Source organism: Balaenoptera ricei, chromosome 12 (assembly GCF_028023285.1).
Source record: "Balaenoptera ricei isolate mBalRic1 chromosome 12, mBalRic1.hap2, whole genome shotgun sequence".
Classification (NCBI taxonomy): Eukaryota; Metazoa; Chordata; class Mammalia; order Artiodactyla; family Balaenopteridae; genus Balaenoptera; species Balaenoptera ricei.
Genome location: NC_082650.1, coordinates 53,342,534 through 53,366,713, shown reverse-complemented (window position 1 = coordinate 53,366,713; position 24,180 = coordinate 53,342,534). Strand labels below are relative to the sequence as shown.

General features: G+C 40.1%; 2 protein-coding genes across 10 annotated transcripts in view; one reads left to right on the top strand and one right to left on the bottom strand.

The window, feature by feature from the left end:
- The window catches only part of RTN4IP1 (reticulon 4 interacting protein 1), a 148,466-nt gene that overhangs the window by 34,429 nt on the left and 89,857 nt on the right, over positions 1-24,180 (bottom strand). For 4 of the 8 annotated variants that reach the window (XM_059941489.1, XM_059941494.1, XM_059941496.1 and 1 more), the window contains exons 1-4: positions 10,506-11,200; positions 6,199-6,350; positions 5,335-5,403; positions 4,300-4,424 (exon numbers count right to left, since the gene is read on the bottom strand). In XM_059941489.1, the coding sequence (XP_059797472.1) occupies positions 4,300-4,424; positions 5,335-5,403; positions 6,199-6,350; positions 10,506-10,779 (620 nt within the window). In that variant the 5' untranslated portion in view covers positions 10,780-11,200. Of the gene's footprint in view, positions 1-4,299; positions 4,425-5,334; positions 5,404-6,198; positions 6,351-10,430; positions 10,460-10,505; positions 11,201-24,180 lie in introns of those variants that run through there. The other 4 variants (XM_059941490.1, XM_059941491.1, XM_059941492.1 and 1 more) reach the window with 2 other exon arrangements.
- The window catches only part of QRSL1 (glutaminyl-tRNA amidotransferase subunit QRSL1), a 29,302-nt gene continuing 16,408 nt past the window's right edge, over positions 11,287-24,180 (top strand). For both annotated transcript variants that reach the window (XM_059941487.1, XM_059941488.1), the window contains exons 1-4: positions 11,287-11,417; positions 21,146-21,305; positions 21,869-21,967; positions 23,223-23,319. In XM_059941487.1, the coding sequence (XP_059797470.1) occupies positions 11,394-11,417; positions 21,146-21,305; positions 21,869-21,967; positions 23,223-23,319 (380 nt within the window). In that variant the 5' untranslated portion in view covers positions 11,287-11,393. The remainder of the gene's footprint in view (positions 11,418-21,145; positions 21,306-21,868; positions 21,968-23,222; positions 23,320-24,180) is intronic.

Sequence of the window (24,180 nt, the reverse complement as noted above, 5' to 3'; positions counted from 1 at the left end):
GATGGAGGGAGACAATGGGAAAGCAGGTACAGTTCAAGGGCTGGGGGAAGAAAGGGAGCCTTTAAAAATGATAAGAATTGGTCCAAAAGGCAAGAAGAAAACTAAAGGAGTTTAGTGTCCCTGAAACCACGGAAAAAGTGAGCATAACAAAAGTGGGCAACAGCGCCAGAGACTTCAGAGGTCAAATTGTAAGAACTGAAAAGTATCGTTGGGTTGGCAACTCGGTCAGCTATGACCCCGGTGAGAACACCTGCAGCTGATCGGCAAAGCCGGAAGTGAGGTTACGGTGCACTGAAGAGTGAACGACTCCTAACGTCACAAGATAGTTTTCTAGGTGACAGGGGCAACTATCTGTAAAACACAAATGGCCCGGAAAGAGTTTGCTACTAATTCCTCTAATGGAGCCGTCCCGGAGCTCCCTGGAAAACAGGCCTGGGGTGGAGGCGATTCATGGGCAGCACACAGCCAGGCCAGAGCCAGCACCCCTTCTCCCAACCCCAGGATTTCTCCAAGCAACTAGGCCACAGGGGTTTCTTTCTCCTTCCCCTTTCCCTTCTCCCCGTACAACCTAGTCAAAGTGCAAATGAAATCCCAAAGTCCCCAGGGGTGGTGGGAGTGGAGAGGGCGGAGGAAGAGGTGGGTTGGGTGGGGGAAGGACAGGCAGGTGAAGACCGCTGAAAGAAGGAAGCTGTTGTAATTACCGGGATAAGCATATGGGCGGGGGGGATCCAATGTTTTATGTTTGAGCCTGTCTAATTCTATAAACAGAATTCATCAGACACCTAATTTACCATTACATGACAAAGTGTTATTGTCATAAAGCCTAATCTCAAAAAAGAAAGAGGGAAAAGCATTCCTAAATCCACTTCATTGAGTTTCAAGTATACACAATTTAAAAGTGAAATTTATTTTGCGGGGGAGGAATGGTTCAATTTCTAACACTTTCTAATACTTCTGTCAAACAGTGAAGTACAACTTCCCAGCAAGAGATGATTTCAGGCAGAGCATGACACTACCAATAAATATAACCATCAAATAGAACCCTTTTCCAAAAATATCTGGTGTAACCACTTTTTTAAAAAGTTCTATTCATCTTGAGAACCCTGAGTTATCTATGTGTTCCTACGGAATAAATCATGAAGAAACTATGGCTGGGCTGATAACAGGGAAATCATTTTGTTTGACTTTTCTAGTGATACCAAAGCATGGGCAAAAAAGACACATGATGTCAATATTAAATTATCCCCTTAGTTAACTGATACTCAGTTGTTACAGAAATATAATTATAGAACAAAGAAGGAAAAGCAAAACACCATCGAGGCCTTAGAAAGCTTTGTCTTAATTTCAAAAAGCTGTTTGTTACAAAGAAATCCTGTAAATTCTTTCAAGGTGGGTGTTTTTGTCATTGTTAGTTTTAGGTTATTTTTAATTAACTGGCTAGAAAAACACTGTTGGTCCTTGATGACAAACACTGATTTGCTTTGTGCAGACTAAAGACTGCCTTAATGCCAATAGCTAACAGTAAAAGAATAATTATTGGGCTTCCCTGGTGGCGCAGTGGTTGAGAGTCTGCCTGCCAATGCAGGGAACACGGGTTTGAGCCCTGGTCTGGGAAGATCCCACATGCCACGGAGCTACTGGGCCCGTGAGCCACAACTACTGAGCCTGCGCACCTGGAGCCTGTGCTCCGCAACAAGAGAGGCCACGACAGTGAGAGGCCCGCACACCGCGATGAAGAGTGGCCCCCGCTTGCCGCAACTGGAGAAAGCCCTCGCATAGAAACGAGGACCCAACACAGCTAAAAAATAAATAAATAAATAAAATGTAAAAAAAAAAAAAAAAAAAAAAAAAGAATAATTATTGCTTACAGAAGCCAAAATATGCTCCACCAATCACAAAGGATAGTCAAACTGAAAAAAAGCTACTTTGGACACCGGAACCTCTGCATTTAAGTTAGTAAAATCCCCCTATAATAGTAATTTCTTCATGTAAAAGTATTTTTACAGTATTTTAAGGTGCTCACATCTCTCATGTGATTCTCACAAATAAGGAGTTGGAGGGACTTCCCTGGTGGTGCAGTGGTTAGGAATCCGCCTGCCAATGCAGGGGACACGGGTTCGAGCCCTGATCCGGGAAGATCCCACATGCCGTGGAGCAACTAAGCCCATGTGCCACAACTACCGAGCCTGCGCTCTAGAGCCCGCGAGCCACAACTACTGAAGCCCGCGCGCATAGAGCCCGTGCTCTGCAACGAGAAGCCACCGCAATGAGAAGCCCGCGCACCGCAACGAAGAGTAGCCCCCTCTTGCCGCAACTAGAGAAAGCCTGCACACAGCAACGAAGACCCAACGCAGCCAAAACAAAAAAATTAATTAAAATTTCTAAAAAAAAATAAAAATAAGGAGTTGGAGAGGAAGGCCATTATTACTACCCATGTGTAATAATTTCAGTAAACAAATTTCCTAGAGCACCAAGGGCCAAGCTCTCACTGCCACTCGGAACAAAGGCATCCTCTGAGTCACCACACATGTGGGAATGTGACACAAGTCCATGATGTGAGCCAGTGAGGCTCTTTACAGTGGATTTCATTCCAGTGTGGTTAACAAGTGGCTAAATCAATGAATTGACCCAACTCAATATAACATATAAATCACTTTTATAAGTATAAAACTTTCCACTTCTCAAAGCTCGCCTAACAACCTACATTGTCCTACACTGAGTACCTTGGTGGAAACAGCAAAGAGACCATAAAAAGCATGCATGTGGTCAGCTGATTAGTTAGTAGCAGTGTAGAGAGAGGAACCCAGGTCTCTACTTCCCCAGCTCCAAGCCATTACTGCTTAAACAGAAGATAACATAGTACCTACAAAGCCAACGATAAACTGGGAAGACAAGAGATAGTTAGATCTGTTTCTAACTCATTTTCTACAGAATACTAAAAAAAGTATGCCTGAAGGGCCTGAACCAGCAAAAGGAATGAGAGCTCTCTATCTGGAGTGGTCATGGGGGCACAGAAAGCTGAATGCTCTTAGGGAAAAACAAAACAAAGCATCAATGTCACTGCAGAGCCTACAATAATAATAAACGTCTAAAAATCCTGAACACGATTTTTGCAAGGTTATTAACTATGACAAACCATTAGAAAAATCTACATGATCAAACTGATTTAATTTAAACAAAGTGTTGGACCAAAATGGCAACTTCAAGAATGATAAGGCCCAAAAGCTTAAAAAATAAACAGCGTTGACCTTTAGAATATTTACCTTGAATTCAACGATGAAGGGTAGCACCTCATTAGATGAATAGCCTTTATACTGCTTTCAGAAATACAGCTATTAAGCGTTCACTGAATTCAATGTCTATAATCCAACACATTAAAGGTAAAGTGCAATGTTTCATAATAACAGGAGTACAGAATGACACAGACGTGTTATTCTTCCGGCACAATCTTTAGCAACCAGAAAACAAAATTTGACCTACAGCTCTCTCCTTCATCACCATCACTGAATGGTTCTGAGGACCTAGTTTTCTCACCAAATAATAAAATCATCCGTTTTCTCTATGATGCCAACTTTCTGAAACACAAAGAATTCAGTAGTTGCATTGCTAAGAACAGTAGCCGCCACGTACTGAGTGCCTTCTGTGTGCCACAACCTGTGCCACTCATTTTATATGCGTTATCTCATTTCACCCCTAAAACAAAACTCACAAAAGAGAAGTGTCCAAGTGGGCCACCCAGCTAGAAAGCAGCAGAATCTGAATATGAACTCAAAAACATCTAACACTCACTGTGTTTCTGCAAACTCAGCAAGCACACCTGCAAGTCCTGGAAGCTCCAGAACTGCCTAAAGGAGCCTGAGAGAGCACAGAGCCTAAGAGAACTCAACAATATTCAAACCCTTTAATATCTGTTTTTCATAGAAACCTTCAAGTGTGAGAGCAACTCCATCATTCTTTAAAATCTGTACGGAAGTCATTCTTAACCTTTTTAGGAATCTGATGAAAGCTATGGATCTTCTTCCCAGAGACTGACATACAAAAATTTTGCATCATTTTAGAAGGTTCAGACTCCTAACATCCATCTACATACTTTTAAAATTCTCAATGGATTGAGCTAAGAATCGACAGAGTGAGATTAAAAAAGTACAAACTGGCATAAGAGTTCTTTGGAAATTGTTTTAACTGTTAGCACAACTCTGCTCATGTAAGTGAGCCTAGTTTTAATGCTTCTGACAAATCTCCTGCAAAGACATCACCAAAGGAAAGAAGGGAGTTTTAGATGCCACCACTGATACTCACCGTTTTCCTGTGCAATTCTTATCATTCAGGCCACCAATCTTGTTTATGGCAGACCAGGCTGTGAGGGCCACATATGGCAGAGAGGCAGCTTGAGTATGAGTGAGTGATTTGGGCTTGTGAGAGACCTAGATTTGAAGATAACAGTCAAAAATAAGCAATGACTTGCAAACCTATGAACACAATTAAGTACATCTCTCTTCACAGGAATCCAACTATTTTCAGAGATATAACACTCGGCCAGGTTCAGTGGTTATTGCAAACCCTACTCCAAGATTATCCCTAAGGAATTTCTCCAAATGACTCAACCTGCCTCGCAGAGGTTCAGTAAGGTTTTATAGGTTACATTATCAGATAGTGCTGCTTAATGCTTCATAAAAAGACCACATTCAACAATACCATTAGTCCTAACTATACCCAGAAATAAACCCAAATAAACCTTGAGCCCTCATAAATACATTCTAGTTTGTTTTTGTGATCAGCTGTTTCCTTTACCCCCATTTACTGGAAGGTAATCTTTCCAGACTTTTCTAATCTTATCTTTTTTCTAATCCTTTTTCCCTTCCTGCCCTCCCTTCTGTAGGCAATTTCCTTAATATTAACCCCCTTCTTTCCAATTAAATTGTTAGCCCTCCTGACTGGATTTGATTAGACTGCTGTTTTGAAAGTTATCTGAAACAGCTTGATACTTCCATGCTTCTGTTTATGATGAATCGTTATGCTCCACTTGGTATATTTGGTTTCAACTATTTATACTGGATAAAACCAAGAAACACAGCAGTGTTTCTAGATCTTGCTCCAAATCCCTGTACCACAAGACAAAGATAAACGCTTTGGCAGCCAGTGTTATTTAAACGACATCCAATACTTTTTTAGATCTTTTAAAAATTCCTATTCTCTATCTCGGTTCTTTCAAAACTACCCATAAAACTTGAACCTGATCTCAAAAAAAAAAAAAAACTCCAATTATTTCAGAGATATTTGTCAGTCTTTGTTTCTACTTTCCAGTGGCATTTCAGCACAGAACTGGTGAGTTACCTCATTCCCACTGACTACAACAAACTCTGAGAGAGTGCCTTGTTTCCAGGGAGGAACTGCAGCCCAGACCTGAAACACACACAACTTCGTTAGAAAGAGATCTTTTTAAGCCAAAGCTAAGCATGAGAGTGTTCCCCAATACATACCCCACCCTGTGAAAAAAAGCACAAGTCAGCAATCCTGCAGATAATAGAGTTATTTTCACATGGTATCAATGTATTATTTAGTATGATTCTAGATTTACCAAGTCAAACCACTTTGGAGGTAGATACCAGTAAATCCTGCTGTATTTACTGGCTACTTAGAGTACCAGTAAGAACACAGTCTCTGGGGCCTGAATCCTGGCTCTACCACTTATTAGCTGTGGGACCTCTTTATAGCTTGACTTCCTCACCTGTAAACTGGGCCTAACTGTACTTACTTCATAGGGATTAAATGAGTTATTTTATGAAAAACAACTAGAACAGTGCTAGCTATTATTATAAGCTGACTTTAATTTCTTGGTATAAAAGTTCAAAGTGACAAGGGACAGGTGATTATATCAACCTTTAGCTATTTTAAAAGCATCTAACCCATAAGGTAGAAATTGTCATTTAAAGACTTAAAAAGTCCCAATCATATATATCTTAAAGTCTTGCAATTCTTAAGCACTAGATTTAGAAAAGTTCAAGCACAGCAAGCTATTGTGACAGAACTAGAAACAACAGAAAGAAGAACTGAACCAAGAAAATGAGGGCTCCAGCCAAAGCTCAGTATATTTGTTGAAAAGAAGAAAAAAAGGTCAACGATATGGAATATATTCCCAAAAGCAGCAGAATTAAATCTGCAGATTTTGAGAAGGAATAGTGCAATGGGATAACTCACCTCATCGCCAGGCTTGAAGTACCTCACATCAAGTCCACACTCCATCACCACACCAGACACATCCCGGCCCAGAGTCAGGGGAAATTCTTCTCCTTTGATTTTAATATGTAAAGGGTCACGTTTCATATTTAAAGCTGTAGCTCCATAGCCACCTATAAAATACAATTTATTTGTTTCTTCCAAAAGAATGGGATGATTTCAAAACTACTGCAGGGTTACAGGCCAGGTACAATTCTAGATCTTCAAGATGCAGATTATAAAGTAATCAACCTTATAAATTTTTTACCATCACACAAGAAAGCATAAAAACAATGAATGTTGCTCCTTTCAAAGAAAATTATGTGGAAAGTCATAATCACTGTTTTTAATTTTTATTTTATACTGGAGTATAGTTGATTAACAATCGCTGTTTTTGAAATTCCAATTTTGAAACTGTCTTCAGAACTTTCAGTATTTTCTTTTATAGGTTTTACTTTGTTCTTTGAAGATGGTTTCTTTGTTAATTTATTCATTCATGGACTTTTTAAACAACAAAGTCATCTGAAGCCAAGTCTGGTGAAGAAGATAATGTTAAAGCTGTCTGGTTAATAAACAAATAAATAAGGCATGGATATAGTATTTGACACTGACACTGGTCTATGAGTAATTGTCCCTGCCTCACAAAAAATGTTTCCAGAACATCTCTAGGTTAAGTGCAAGGTTCCCAAATGGAAAAGAACCACTTGGCTGCATCAGTTCTGATATGTTAAATCAGGTTGACTGCTTTATTATACATCATTTTATTTTTAAAAACGTTTACATAAATATCAGCTAAACAGAGCTGAAAACATTCCTCTGATCAGTATTTTTTTGGTTCAAATAAATTGGCTATAATATCTATAATAATCCAAAGTAGTTTATTACACAGCTTCAACATATAAAATGGCTTTTCTAAGACACAATAATACTGTTGTCATCTCTTCTGCTCGACATCCTTCTGAGAACATTTCTGCTATGTAAGCCTCTCCAAGATAAGCACCCTGCTTACCTTTCTAGTGCCATGTACCACTATCTATGCTCCAGAATCACTAAACCACTCAGTAAGTCTCCCCTTTTCTCCCACTCATCCTCATTAAATCCTAAGGATGAGGAGAAACCAGCAAAGGAGCCCGAGAAGGCTTGGTCAGTGAAAAGGTGTTCAGAAAGCCAAGTGAAGAGGGTCATCTAAAGAAGTCAAATGCTGCTGATGGGGAAGATAGTTTTTCAAATAAGCTTTCAAAAGCTGCCAATAGGCTTTTAAAAAACAAAAACCCCCAAACAAACAAAACAAAATACTGGATCCAACAACACAGCGGTCTTTCGTGACCTTCATAGGAGCGGTTGCTGTGGCATGGGGTGACAGAGAGAATGGGAGTGAGGAATTGGAGACCATGAGAACATTCAACTCTTTCAAATAGTTTTGCTTACAGAGGAGAGCAGAGAAGTGGGGCAGTGGCTGGAGGGGGACTAGTGAGAGAGAGGAAGGATTTTTAAGTGTTTTTTTTTTTTCCTCTTTAAGAATGGAGAAATTAACAGCAAGTTTGTATGCCAATGGGAATGATCCAGTGGAAAGGAAAAGACTGAAGATGCAGGAGAGAACTGCTGAAACAATGCTCCTGCGTAGGTGAGAGGGCACGGGGTCTAGAACCCAGGTGGAGAGCTGGGCTTAGATGAGAGCAATGACAGTTAATCCACGCAGCAGGAGGTAGAGGATACAGGGAGAGAGGCTGACAGGAGGGTAGCTTGAAGAAGTTGTTTTTAATAAAAAATCAAGACACATGGAAGAAAGTGTTTGAAAGTTGGGAAAGTCCCAGAGAATCTAAGCTGATGGCCACCATGCCAATATTACATACTTGCCAGCTGGCTGGTTACGAGTGCTTTCTATCAGGGGGGAAAAAAAAACTTCACATGTAATACTCACAAAAGTCACATTTTACTTTCCTGTCTTACATTCCTTTTCCACTCTCAAACACAATTAAACAATTATTCACTGAAATTCCTATGTGGTTTGATCAACAGAAGTGGGCATTTAGCCATGTCAAATTTTAGCTGCTGTTTCAGAGCTGCAAAAAAAAAAAAAAATCTTCAGTCCTCTCTAAGCTACACAGCCTGCAGGGCAAGGTTGTTTTCTTGGTCACCTCGACATCACCTGAGTAACTCTGGCTCGTTGGTACCAGCTAAACTAGCCCCAAATCCAGAAACAGCTGGTAGTTAGGAACTGAGAACCTGCTTGGTGACACAATGAATGGGAACCCTTAGGAGCTCGTCCCATTCTTAGAGGTGACCATTTTGGTTCAGAGTTGGAATGGTTTGGAAAATCCTAAATCTGCCATCAGTTTCAAAAGTTTTAATTCCATCTAAAGAAACCAAACTTTGTTGGTGTGATGCTGTTGGCTGTATTTTTTTTCTATTTTAAGATTATTCATTATTCATTAGCCATTTATATGATTTATGATTTTATGTCCAACAATAGTGGACATCTCCAGAAAAACAGCCGGCTTTCATCTTTCAAAATAGACATGTCCTTGCTTTCTTGTCAAGGGAAATAACTGCTCCCTACAGCTTACGATCTTATACTCATTATTTTATTTCCCCATATTTCAGGTATCTTCTGCAACGATAATCACACATTCTCCAAAAAGAATTCATGAGCAGGAAATAAAGAGGATAACTTGCAAATAATATTACCCAGTCAAGTCATAAAAAACTAAGATGTCTCAAGAATACTATATAAAAGTAAAATGTGTTATAATATTACACTAAATAGCAGCCTAGAAAGTCCAGATCCAGCCATTCTACTGAAGTTAAAAATGTACACAATACAAATTGTGCATGTGCATTCAAAGAAATGAAAAGTTAACAGATCTAAATGAAGACAAAAACCACTTATTTTAGTTTGCAACCTTAAATTAGAATGAAAATATAAAATGACATTAAAAATAATGACTGAATGACAACTACACATGTGAAGCACAGAAACAGGCTACAGTTGACAGGGCATGGGATCTACCTTCAAAGAGCTTATAATCAAGGAAAGGAAAAAACATAATGGTCACTGGGTATAAATCTACCACTTAAAGATAATTCCGATAAAAACTAAATTATCTTCACGCCCAATGTAAATGGAATAAACTGAAACAACATGCCCAACTAGTAATAGCAATTATTACTTTAAAGCGAACAAAAAGAATACAAATGTGTATTTCATGAGGCAATCATCACAAAGTCATTTCAATTAATTCTTAATAGAGCTTTCCAGCTACATTTTGAGTCCAAGTCTTTCCCCAAACTCCCTCCCCACAAAGAAATACGTAACAGTTATTCTTCACATGTCTAGATCAGCACTGTCCAATAGAGATATAATGCAAGCCACATATCTAACTTAAAATTTTCTAGTAGCCACTATAAAAAGAAAGAAGTGAAATTAATGTTAATAATATTTTACTTAATATATCCAAAATATTATCAGGTTAATATGTAATGAACATAAAATTATTAATAAGATATTTTACATTCATTTTTTTCTTACTAACCCTTTGAAATCTAGTGTATATTTTACACTAACTGTACATCCCAGACTAGCCACATTTCAATTGCTCATTTTTTTGTCATTATTTTCCAAAGTTAAAGTAAATCACAAATAGTAATCAATCTTTTCAGCACTATAATAATTGCATAAGGAATATAGTACTCTCCAAGCTTTGTCAATATCCACCAGCAGAAATTAAGATAACATTATTCCCATTGAGGATGGCGCATAACAGAAAAGTGTATTTTAACTTTGCAGAATGTAACAGCAAAAATGAGGAAAGTACTGTGTCCATATCCTCGCATCCTGTTCTGCTGCTTTGTCCACTGGACCATTAAACAAAGCTGTGATTAGTGGGAGGGAAATAAAAATTACTATGAAAATTCAAATTCTAAACTGATATGAAAACATAAGCATACCTCTAAAACCTGTGATGGACCTCAGAATATCACAAAGTTCCCAGGAGAGTGTACCAGAAAGTTAGCTGTGGATACAATTCTCAAGTCCCAATTTACATTTGTAGGTAGTATTGGAAGCAATTCAAACTTATATTTTGTGAAAGATTAAAGCATACCGTGGACATTGCAATTTCAAACATTTTGAAAATAATATCTACTGAGATACTGTCAAAACCCTAAACAATTCCTTTGTGTTAACCCAAAAAGTGTAGTCAATAACAACTGACCTTTTAAAACTAATCCCTGATGAGATTGTCTGAAGAAAAAAAAAAGGTAATTGAGGAATGTCTTTTGAAACTTACTTCTCATATTAACATCTATAGGATTTATACTCGCAGCGTGAACTTTGATAATGACTTCATTTGGATAGTGTATCATTGGTATCATCATGTTCTGAGTAAATCGAAGCACTTCATTACTCCCATATTTATCTATCACCCAAGCGGGCATGACAGTGCTCCTTGGAGAGGTAGTACTAATCTTTCTAACCGAAGGCTTTTGTACAACTTGTCTTCTCCAGAAGCAAACCGCAGTGCATGCATTTCTTCTAAGTACACAGGTATTCAGAAATCCCATCGTAAACAGTGGTTGAATTGCGTGCCCTAATTAAAAGGCACTTATACTGGATCAAACCCTCACACCTGAATTCGGTCAAATTCTGCCAAACACTCTGGCCGGTTTCAAAGCTGAGAATTCAGAAATGAAGTTAGACTGATGGAGCAACTGAAGAAAGAAGAGTATGGAACTACTCTACTCTTCACATCTGAAATGCTCCAATTAACGTTCCAGTTAGTATTCTGTCCATTCTCCTCCTCCCTTACGCCCCCTCCCCTTAAAAACAAAAACAAAACCGCTAGAATCCTGCCCTGTCCCGGGAGCCTTCTGCGGGACAAGCCGACTCCGCTCGCGATCCGGATGTCAGAGAAATTCACACACTTCCAGGCTCCCGCCGCGACCCCCGGAGTCTCCTTGCCACCAGCTCTACTTCCCCGCAGGACTTCCTTAGCGGCGCCAGCCAATCGCGTGCACAGATCATTTTCCTCGGGCTGCAATTCGACCAATCTGAGTACTCGGTGCTGACAGGTTCGCTGGCAAATGGCTGCGCCCATGTAATACCAGCAGCGGCAGCTGACCTTTCTTTTTCCTCCTTGTCACCAGGCTCCTGTGGTGGCGGGTGGGACACCAGGACCATGTTGGGCCGGACCCTCCGAGAAGTGAGTGGAATTGTCTGCTGAGGGCCCAGGGAGGTCGGGAAGATTCGCGGAGTCCTTGTTCACTTGGACGTGGCGTCCCCCGGCCGGCGCGCATCTTGGTCAGCCTCGCCGCCTCCTTCCCTGGAACTTGGTGGGGGATTCGGACCTCCGGGTCCTTAGGCTGTGCTCCTCATATCCGTTCAGGAGTTAGGATCTCAGCGGGGGAGGCTTCTGCACCGCCGCGCTGTGGGGTGGAAAGGAACAGTGGCTTCTCTCGATTATTCGTTCGCTCTGGCTGCGTGGGGCCCTGGCCGGTCTCAAAGTGGGCTCTGCCAGATAAGGGGGATTTGGCTGGTCCACGTCAGTCTCTCTTATCCGCTACACACATCTGATGCAGTCCTCACTAAGAAGCTCGCAAATCTGTCCCTTGCAAAAGCCAAACTAGTGATTCTTAGCTTTTCCCCCCATGGATATATTCATTCTCCAAGCTTCACCTACCACCAAGATACCAATGATTCTCTTACCCGTGTCTCCATTTCCTGGACATCATTTTTGAACTCTGGACTATATTTGTGAATGTCTAATGGACATCTCTTCCAAAACTCCCACAAGAGTTTGATCAATTTAACCAAGTTGACTTCATCCTTGTAACAGAACCACCTCTTGCATCTCAACCTCCATCATAAAAAACAAACAAAAACCTAATTACGGAATTCTTAATATTCTGTTTTTAGCAGCACAACTGTTATCCGAGTTGCCCTTAGATTCTTCTTCATATGTCATATATCCAGTAAGTCACTAAACCGTGTTAGTTCTCTTTTGAAATTACGTTGGGAACCTGTTCTCTCACTTTATCCCTGCTGTTAGGGCTTTAGTTCAGATCTCCTTGCTTTCTGATCTCTCAACCTGCAGAGCTGTCTGCAGGCCCACTGCTATCAGGATCACCTCGGCCCGCCTTAAAGCTACAGCTGTGTCCCACTCAGGAAGGTTAGTATGGTAAGGCCCAGAGTGTATGGTTTAACCTGGGTTCCAGGTGATTCTGCTGATAAGTAGCAATTGAGGACCTACCCCACCTTCCATCTTCCGTTTGTATCTTCACCTGGGAAGTGTTTTTTTTTTTCTTTTTCCAGCTGGCAGCCTTTTAGAAAGCTGTAAATTATGAGAACTTTAAATCCACAGGTTTTAAGTAATAAATAGTTATTCCCCTAAATACATTTTTGTTTTACCATCCTAAATTGTATCTTGCCTATACCATCGGTGAAGAATCCAATTTGTTTTTAAAAATTAAAAAAATGTTAACTTCAAACTTGTTTTAAAATGAAATATAACCTAAAAAATATGGTATTTTCTTTTTCTGCCCTTTCCCCCAGCACTACCTTTTTTGTGCCACCCCTTCCTAATGTCCAGTGAGCCACTGTCAGAAACAACTTTTTCCTCAAGGGGGAAAAGGGAAGCTGACCCAAGGGTAGTCAGGAAATTGCCTTGGCATGATTACTTTCACTTAATCACTCCTTTAACAAATATTTATTGATGCCTATTGTGTGGAAAACATTATTTGCTTATTTTCCCAGCCCATAATATATCTTCTGTCCACTCTGTTTTTTCCACATCATTGTACCAATGCCCCAAATTCTACCAATTAGAGATTAATTAATTTAGTACACATTCTATTTTAAATATGTAAAGATGCCTGGGAAGGTTGAATGATTTATTTATCCATTGTTGTGAATTATAATAGTTCAATCAGATTTCTCTCCATCACACCCTGGCTGAGATAATCAATTAAAGAAAGGGGAAATTTTGCGGGGGAGGGGATTGAGGGAGGGGCTGGAAACTATGGCATTTTGAGACAATTTGGGGGCCTAAGTGGAGGCTTAGGGCTGTAGAGGAGCCCTAGGAGGAAGCACTAAAAGGAGGTAAAATGCCAAATAGGAGGTAAAACTGCTACTTGTAAATTTTACCCAGGTACACTCAGTAAGGGGGAAGAGTCTTACTTTCACCTTCCTTTTTTGTGTCATGATCTCAGTGTTTCTAGGAACCAGATGCCAGGCTAATATTATTAACCCTAAAGTTATATTAATTGGTTATTGTTATATTAAAGAAAGTTAATTATATATCCAGTAGGCTTCTTGGGGGTCTAGCCTAAGAACATTTAATTACTGTTCTATGGGAAAGTAGACTCCAAATTTTAAACAACTCAGTAATTCATTCATTCAGTTAACATTTATTGAGCACCTCTGTGTTCCAGACACTGGGGATTAGCATTGAAGACAGAAGTTCCTGCCCTCATGAAGCCTACATTTTTGTGGGGAAGCAGGCATTAAATAAGTTTCTTTGTTTAAGTAAATAATAGAATTTCAGGTAGTGTAGGTGCTATGAAGAAAGATTAAGCAGGCTATAGTGTGCGAATTAGTTGGGGAGATGGATGTTTTAGATACAGTGGTCAGGGAAGGTTTCGCTCACTGAGTGGGTGATATTTAGTAGACCTGAAGGATGAGAAGGGTGAGCCCTGGGAAGATCTGGGAGAAAGGTGTTCCAGGCAGAGGAAAGAATAAAAGTGCAATGTCTCTGAAGCAAGAGCAAACTTGATGTGGTCAAGGAATAGCAGGAAGGCCAGCAGACCCAAGAGAACTGAACGAGAAGAGTAGTGGGAGATGAGGTTATAGATAAGCAGGAGCCAGATTACCTTTCAGGCCATGTTAAGGAGTGTGGATTTTATTCTACATGTAATGCAAATCCTCTGGGAAGTTGTGAGTCTTTGGACATGATCTGATTTAAAAATTAAAAACCTCCTTCGTGTTATTCAGGATTATGGTTTATAGGAAAGCAAGTAGGGAAGCAGGAAGACCAGTTAGAAGGTCGTTGCATTGTCAAGAGCTGATGGCAGCATGGATAGGGTGATGGGAGGAGAGGTAGTGCAAAGTGGGTGTTAGTTTTTTGTTGTTGTTGTTGTTTTTGGGTTTTTAAAATTTATTATTTATTTTTGGCTGGGTTGGGTCTTCATTGCTGTGCGTGGGTTTTCTCTAGTTGCAGCGAGCAGGGGCTACTCTTCGTTGCGGTGTGTGGGCTTCTCATTGCGGTGGCTTCTCTTGTTGCGGAGCACGGGCTCTAGGCGTGCGGGCTTCAGTAGTTGTGGCATGCAGGATCAGTAGTTGTGGCTCGCGGGCTCTAGAGCGCAGGCTCAGTAGTTGTGGCGCACAGGCTTAGTTGCTCCGTGGCATGTGGGATCTTCCTGGACCAGGGCTCGAACCCGTCTCCTCTGCGTTGGCAGGCGGATTCTTAACCACTGCACCACCAGGGAAACCCGGGTGTTCGTTTTTTAAGGTATGGCTTTCTGATGGATTGGATATGGGATTTGAGGGAAAGAGATGAATCAAGGAGGATGCTTAGGTTTGGGGCCTGGGCAGTTGTAGAAATGGTAACATTTATCAAGATGGGAAAGACTCTACAGGGAGCATGTTGTGAGGAGAAAGTTATCAAGACATGTTAATTTTGAGATGCTTCTAAAGATATCCAAGTGAAGATGTCAGTTAAGCAGGTAGATATAGGAATGTGGAGATCAAGAAAGAAGCTAGGTATGAGGATATAAATTGTCCAGAGTAGAGGACATAATTGAAGTTATATGGTCAGATGACATCTGAGTGTAAATATAGAACAAGGCCTAAAACTTTCCAACATTTAGGGGTCAGCAGTAGGAAGCAGAGCCAGCAAAAGAGACTTGAAGGAGTGGCCAGTAAGGCAAGAGGAAAACCAGGATGGCTTGGTGTCCTGAAATACAAGTGAAAAAGAAGTGCTTCAAGGAGGGAGTGATGTCTTGTGTTGAATGCTGAGTGCTGCTGGACTGGGCCATGACTGCTGGATTTAGGAATGTGGAGGTTACTGGTGATCTTGATGTGCTGTTTCTTGGAACAATGGAGACAAAAAGCATGAATGTTAAATGAGTGTGTTAAAGAGAGTACCAGTCAACCAGACACTCAGCTTTCAAGGGCTCTTCTATACCTTCAGCATTTATCAAGACAGTTTTTCATTTGAAAGACAGTTCTTTTCCTAAGTGAAGCTTTGATGTTATGTGTAAAGTTAACAAAATGTTCTCTATTTGCTACAGAGGAGTAAATGCTGTAACAGCCTGCATAGAGAAGTAGTAGAGTATAATGGACCAGAGCATGGGCTTTGGAAACAAGATCAGGCCTTGGTTGAATCCCAGCTCTGCTACTTTCTAGCTATGTGATTTTAAGCAGGAACTTCAGTAATTTATCTGTAAAATGGAAATAATGTCAGCCTCTTAGTGTGGATATGAAGATTAAATGAAATATAAAACATCTAGGGGACTTCCCTGGTGGTGCAGTGGTTGAGAATCCGCCTGCTAATGCAGGGGACACGGGTTCAATCCCTGGTCCAGGAAGATCGCACATGCCACGGAGCAACTAAGTCCGTGTGCCTCAACTACTGAGCCTGTGCTCTAGAGTCCGTGAGCCACAACTACTGAGCCTGTGTGCTGCAACTACTAAAGCCCATGCACCTAGTGCCTGTGCTCCACAACGAGAGAAGCCCGCGCACTGCAACGAACAGTAGCCCCCGCTCACTACAACTAGAGAAAGCCCACGTGCAGCAACGAAGACCCAACATAGCCAAAAATAAATAAATTAAATAAATAAATAAATAAATAAATAAAAACCTATCAGTGGGTGGGGGGAAAACATCTAGGATAATGCCTAGAACCAAGTGCCATTATTAACACTAGTTTTGTTACAGTGACAAAACTATTAGATTATATGTATTTACAGTTTTCTCTTCCCCTGTTTTCTAAGAAGAATGGTTCCTGAGGAAGATTTCTTAATTTTTCTAAGAAGGTATATTACTTTTCTACTGCTGTGTAACAAATTAGTATAAACTTTTCAGCTTAAAATAACACAGTCTTAAAACACACACACAATCTTATCATCTCACGGTTTTGTGGGTCAGGAATCCAGGAATGGAGTAGCTGGGTTCTCTACTCAGAGTCTCACAAGGCTGAAATCAAGGTGTCAGCCAGAGCCGCAGTCTCTTTGGATGCCTTGGGATCCTCTTTCCACCTCACTGGTTGGCAGAATACATTTCTTTGTGGTTGTAGGACTGAGGTCCCTGTATTCTTTCTTTCTTTTTTTTTTTAAATATTTTTTTATTTTTTTATTTTTATTTTTGGCTGTGTTGGGTCTTCGTTGCTGCACGTGGGCTTTTCCCTAGTTGCGGTGAGCAGGGGCTACTCTTTGTTGCAGCACGAGGGCTTCTCATCGTGGTGGCTTCTCTTGTTGCAGAGCATGGGCTCTAGGCACATGGGCTTCAGTAGTTGTGGTACATGGGCTCAGTAGTTGTGGCTCGCAGGCTCTAGAGTGCAGACTCAGTAGTTGTGGCTCACGGGCTTGGTTGCTCCATGGCATATGGGATCTTCCCGGACCAGGGATCAAACCCATGTCCCCTGCATTGGCAGGCGGATTCTTAACCACTGCACCACCAGGGAAGTCCCTGTTCCCCGTTTTCTTGCTGACCATGTGGGTAGTAGAGTAAATGAGCTCAGGGGACAAGAGATGTGGGATAATTAGAACTGAGGTTTGGGAGATGATACAGATGTTGGTAATGATATAGTCTGGGCTAATGACCATGTGAGCTGGTAACTGGGGTGAGGTGAAGGAAGAGTTTGTGTGAAGTGAGGTCAGGAACTGAGAGGCCAGGTGTCCATGTACCTGACTTGAAGTTTGAAGTCAACAAAAAGCAACAGGAGCCATAGAAAAGAAGATTAGGGACTTCCCTGGTGGCACAGTGGTTAAGAATCCGCCTGCTAATGCAGGGGACACAGGTTCGAGCCCTGGTCTGGGAAGATCCTACATGCCACGGAGCAGCTAAGCCCGTGTGCCACAACTACTGAGCTTGCGCTCTAGGCCCCACGAGCCACAACTACTGAGCCCACGTGCTACAACTACTGAAGCCTGAGCGCCTAGAGCCTGTGCTCCGCAACAAGAGAAGCCACCGCAACGAGAAACCCTCGCACCATAACGAAGAGTAGCCCCTGCTCGCTGCAACTAGAGAAAGCCCGCACACAGCAACTAAGACCCAACACAGCCATAAATAAATAAATAAATAAATAAATAAATGATTAAAAAAAAAAAAAAGATTATAGCAAACCAGCTGCTAAAAACTTCAGTGAATGAAAAGGAGTATCAGGGAGACTGTAGATTAACACACAGGGAGAGTAATATAATCTCCTCCAAGGCCTGTGCTTCATATGAGCTGGGGGTTTTGAGAAAAGAGGGAAGAGAAAACTTTTCTAGTTGATTTCCTCTTATATTCAGATATGATACCTTTAGTTTTGCTCCAGGAGAGCTGTACTATTTATATGTCATAATCCTTAACGTCTAATCCATTCTAGCTAATTAGCATCTTTGTTTTCATTTCTCTTCTCCAATACCCTTATTGAGTTTCTCAAATCTAAATTTCCTAAAAATGGTCCTAACAAAGATTACCATTTAAAATGAGTACTCCCAAGGACTTCCCTGGTGGTCCATGGTAAAGAATCCGCCTTCCAATGCAGGGGATGCAGGTTCCATCCCTGGTCGGGGAACTAAGATCCCACATGCCACGGGGCAACTAAGCCCACGTGCCACAACTACTGAGCTCGCGTGCCCCAACGAGAGAGTCTGCCTGCCACAAACTACAGAGCCCACGTGCTCTGGACCCCGTGCATGTCACAACTAGAGAGAAGCCCACACACCACAACTAGAGAGAAGCCCACACACCACAACTAGAGAGAAACATGTGCACCACAACGAAGAGCCCGCGCTGCAACGAAAGATCCTGCACGCCTCAACACAGACCCAGCGTGCTGCAACTAAGATCCAACACAGCAAAAAAAAAATAAAGAAAATAAATCAATAAAATTTTTAAAAAATAGATAAATAAAAAATAAAATGAGAACTCCCAGAACAGTATGGCGCTGCCTTAAAAAACTAAAAGTAGAGCTACCATATGATCTGCAGTCCCACTCCTGGGCATATATCTGGAGAAAACCATAATTCGAAAATATACACGCCCCCCCCCCCCAATGTTCATTGCAGCACTATTTACAACAGCCAAGACATGGAAGCAACCTAAATGTCCATCAACAGATGAAAGGATAGAGAACATGTGGTACATATATACAATGGAATATTACTCAGCCATAAAAAATTAAATAATGCCATTTGCAGCAACATGGATGGACGTAGATATTATCATACTAAGTGAAGTAAGCCAGACGGAGAAAGGCAAATATATGATATTGCTTATATGTAGAAACTAAAAAAAAAGAAAATTATACAAATGAACTTATATACAAAACAGAAATAGACCCACAGACAAAGAAAACAAATTTATGGTTACCAAAGGGGAAGGGCGTGGGGGAGATGGGTAAATTAGGAGCTTGAGATTAACATATACACACTACTATATATAAAATAGGTAACCACAAGACCTACTTTATCGCACAGGGAACTATACTTAATACTATGTCATAACCTATAAGGGAAAAGAATCTGGAAAAAATAGATATATTTGTATGTATCACTGAATCACTGTGCTGTACACCTGAAACCAACACATTATAAATCAACTATACTTCAATAAATAAATAAAAAGAATGCTCCCAGACAGTCTAATTTCTTGCCCTTGTAACCATAACTGCAGTTCCTTACCACTTATTCTCATATCACTTGGCAAGTCAGAAGGCAACTTGAGGATAATGGGCATTAGAGGACTTGAAGGGAGGCAAAGAAGAAGAGAAAATGGCAGGCATAATTTTCCTCATTTTTATAATTTCGCTCTGGAGTAGGCCTGTTTATATACCTCTCTGTGTCTCCAGCTTTCTGTTTTTGCTAGTTCTGACGCTTGCACTCAGCCTATTTACATAAGCCCACTCCGTGTTTACAATATTACAATACATTGCTGTCTTTTCTTTTTCTCCACTTTCTCTCTTCTAAAGAGTTTACATCTCATACAAACCATTCAACAGAAGTATCTCTTCTTGTTGCTAGGTTACCTCCTTTAAGTTGAGCCCAGCTGCCCCTCCCCATCCTGAACCCCTCCCCCAGCATCCCCATGGCAGCCCTTTCCTCCTCTTGTGCATCAGCATTAGGGGTCCTCTCAATGGCCTATTCGCACTGCTTTTCTGGCTTAAAACCCTCAGGCCTAAGAATACCACCACTTTGATGATTTATTCAACAGCCTAGAGCAGATCATTTGCAGATTTTCCCCTAAATGCAAATTCCTATTGCTTGATGTATATAGGACACGTGGAAATACAGTCAGCATACAGGACGAGCTAAGCTTCCACTGGTGCAGAGAGAAATGGTGAAGGAGCAGCTACCTGTTAACTTTTACTATTACTACCTGTTAAGTTACCCTTTACTATTTCTGTGACTTTGGACAAATCACTTAACCTCTCTTAGCTTCAGCTTCTTTATCTATAAAATGAGGTTAATAATACCTAACAAGTGGTTGGGTATTTTTTGTTTTTTTAAATAAATTTATTTATTTATTTATTTATTTTTGGCTGCATTGAGTCTTCGTTGCTGCGTGCGGGCTTTCTCTAGTTGCAGCGAGCGGGGGCTACTCTTTGTTGCAGTGTGTTGGCTTCTCATTGCAGTGGCTTCTGTTGTTGCAGAGCACGGGCTCTAGGTGCACGGGCTTGACTAGTTGTGGCATACGGGCTCAGTAGTTGTGGCACACGGGCTTAGTTGCTCCATGGCATGTGGGATCTTCCCAGACCAGGGCTCGAACCCGTGTCCCCTGCATTGGCAGGCGGATTCTTAACCACTGCGCCACCAGGGAAGCCCTAAGTGGTTGTTTTAAGGGCTAAATAAAGTAATAATGAATCTAAAGCAACAACAGTGCCTGGCTCTTGGTAAATACTCAGCAAGTGTTACTTTTCCCCATCCCCCTTGTCTGAGCTACCATCTTACCCAACTCTTTTCAGATGGTCTCTAAAGACTTGGTATCATCTTTGCCTTCTTGTTATTCATTCCTTTTATTCAATTAGTAAGTATTTATTATTACTTCCTACAGGAAGTATTATGAGTCAGCACTTCACCTTAGGCTTTACTTACTGTCAATATACAGGTTCTGGTCACTTGAAGTGCAGTTTATTTTAACGCGTTCTTTACTAGCCTTCCTAATGCATCAAAGACAGGGTTTTAGAAAAGCTTGTTTTTGATTGGCTTTTGAACCCATATTTTAGAAGCATTTCTCTCAATTTGTAGTGGCTCTTGCTTGAATTCTCCAATAGATAAAAAGGTCTGTTTAATAAAGATCACTTATTTGGGGCCATAAAGTCCTGTAATGCCTTGTCTAGTTCATTCTGGTTTTTGCATTGTGGATGGCCTGTGTTGCAGCTAAGCTTTTCTCTGTACACAATCTACCCTAACCCATGATTCACCCACACTGGGCCTCTACTTCTAGACAGGACGGCTTACCTAAACCAGTGATCTTGTTTGTTCAAGCCTGATGTAGAGTTCCTCAGCTAGGGCTATGACTGTGGTGTCCTCCAACCGATCTTTCAGCTGACCGATGTGTTACCCTTATTCACCATCCTAAGTAAGTGTAGACTTGATAGGTTCTCTTGGTTTTGAATCCAAGCCTCACTTCAAATTTATATACTTAACCACTCTACCTGCCCGCCTCAGTGTAACATCTGAAACTTCTGCAGACTTGGCAAAGGGTTTTTGAATTGTGTATACTCTTAGGTTTCTGCGGCACTGAAACAAGGCCAAGTTTCTCCAACTGAGCTCTGTCAAAGATGTCTCTCCCTTATCAAGAAGACCAAGTTTCTAAATGCTTACATTACTGTATCAGAAGAGGTGGCCTTAAAGCAAGCTGAAGAATCAGAGAAAAGATATAAGAAAGGTAAATTACTTTGAATTATACTTAATTGTGACATCCCGAGAGAAAAAGTTTAATTGGTTATAGCAGTCTCCATTTGGCAAGTGGAGTTTTAAACATACAAAATTCCCTTATTTAAAGAACTGGGGAATTCCCTGGTGGTCCAGTGGTTAGGACTCTGAGCTTCCACTGCTGGGGGCCCAGGTTCAGTCCCTGGTCGGGGAGCTAAGATCCCACAAGCCAGCCGGCATGGCCAAAAAATTTTAAAATATAAATAAATAAATATATACATACGTACATACATAAATTATTTTTTAAAAAAAGAACTGGCCATGAGGTATAATAAAAATGAGGCTAACAGGTATAATGTCCAACTGTAATAATTTCTAACACAAATTTGATTTCTGAAGACGTATCTTTAGCAAAAACTAGTAGTTAATAACTAGTATTAATGTCTGTATTTTGAACTAGATATTGGGTTGGCCAAAAAGTTCATTTGGCTTTTCCCGTAAGATGCTATGAAAAAACCCAAACAAACTTTTTGGCCAACCCAATATTTCTTCTATCCTTTTGGCTTTTTAATGCAGGTCTCTCACTCGGGGACTTAGATGGAATTCCTGTTGCGGTGAAAGACAACTTTAGCACGGCCGGCATTGAGACAACATGTGCATCAAACATGCTGAAAGGTAGTTTAACTGACCGGAGCATTGTTTTATAAAAATAGGTATTTTTCAGTTTAAATTAAAGATAAGATACTAAAGCACCAAGATATTCTCAGACTGATTATATCTGCAAAGGAAATAACTTAGGGTAGAATATTACCTTTTTACTATTTGCTCTTTCAGAATGCAAAATTATTCTTCAGGGGTAGGCCTGCTTAATGGATGAATCCTACTTGGGAAGACTTGATAACTGATCACGAACATGCTAAGTGACCTCTAACACCCACTCGTTGGTAACATAGAAATAAGTATAAAGTGGCTGTCATTCCCCCTCTTTTGCAGATGGTATGAGGATTTATTAGCATCTACTGTCTGGTTATTTTTATCTCCTGACTCCTCCATCTATCACTATACTTAGTAGAGTGAAGCTTAGTTTTATCTTTTAAAGTTTAGTAGGTCAAAAAGGAATCATATTTATCAAGATATTTGGATCCAAGGAGGAAAAAGAAATGGAAAAAGCATATTTAGGGTACTACGCACTAAAACTAACATTCTATGAGGTGTATGCCCCAAGTTCCTGTGATAGGTAGACTTGTTAATTGTCTGGGAATATACACTAGAGAGAGGAAATTTTAATTGACAACGAAGATCTATTCCTGCTGGAAATAGATAAAAATTACCATGGTATTGCACATCTGAGAAGAGAAAGTCAAGTACAATGAGCAAAATAATGATTTGTGATTAGTTTCAAATGAATTGGGTACATCTCATTCAATACTTTGTAGTACTGACTGTTAAAGTCAATAGTTTTAGGATGTAAAGACAGAATATATAGACTTTCTTTGGAAAACATGTAGCAATTAGCAGTAGAAAAAAACTTTCAGAAGAAAGTACAACCTACTACTTAAATTAGGAATAATTAACATGTCAATATGAATTGCTTAATTGCAGTTTAAAATTTTGTTTCTCGTATATGATTTACATGTTCACTGTTTTCTTTCCTATGATAAAAATTACCGAATTTTTAAGAGGACAGGGGCAAGGTAGGGGAGGGGATTAAGAGGTACAAACTACTATGTATAAAATAAATAAGGTACAAGAATATATTATACAGCACAGGGAATTTTATAATAAAATTCCAATATTTTATAATAACTTTAAATGGAATACAATCTATAAAAATTTTGAATTACTGTGTTGTACACCTGTAATATAACATTGTAAATCAATTATACCTCAATTTTTTTAAAAAAGAAGAAAATAACTGAATTTTTTTCAGGTTATGTACCACCTTATAATGCTACAGTAGTTCAGAAGTTGTTGGATCAGGGAGCTCTACTAATGGGAAAAACAAACTTAGATGAGTTTGCTATGGGGTAAGTAAAATTGAAATTTTCTCTTCTTGTATTTCTTTCATCTGTGTCTTTAATTTCATTAAGTGTAGGTACCTAAAAGTAGTGAGGTGATTTCTTGAGGACTCTAATGCCAGTTTCTCAGACCCTCCATGAGATTATGTTCTGCTAATAGGTCATATCTCATTTTAGTTTTAATTTGCATTTCCCTGATGACTAACGATGTTAAACACCATGTGTTTATTTTGCTACCCATATATCTTCAGTGAAGTATCTATTCAAATCTTTTGCCCTTTTTTAAAAGTTGGGTTGTCTTCTTACTGAGTTATAATAGTTTTTTCCATATATTCTGGATTCAGGTCCATTATCAGATAGGTGATTTGAAAATATGTTCTCTGAGTCTCTGGCTTGTCTTTGCATTCTGTGAACATGCCTTTCAAAGAGTGAAAGTTTCTAATTTTGATGAAGTCCAGTTCATCATTTTCTTTAATGACTCATGTTTTTGTCTTTTCAAAGAAATCGTTACCTTTCCCAAGGTCATAAAGGTTTTTTTCCTATGTTTTCTCCTAGAGGTTTTATAGTTTCAGTTCTTAAATTTAAACTTGTGATCCAGTTGAGTTAATTTTTTTGTACATGATATGAAGAAAGCCAGAGTTCATTTTTTTTTTTTTTACATATTCTGTCCTGTAGATCTGGGACTATTTGTATAAGAATTCAAATTAAATTACTTTGATTCCTTTGTCAAAAATCAGTTGAACAGGGGCTTCCCTGGTGGCGCAGTGGTTAAGAATCCGCCTGCCAATGCAGCGGTCCTGGGTTTGAGCCCTGGTCCGGGAAGATCCCACATGCCCCGGAGCAACTAAGCCTGTGCGCCACAACTACTGA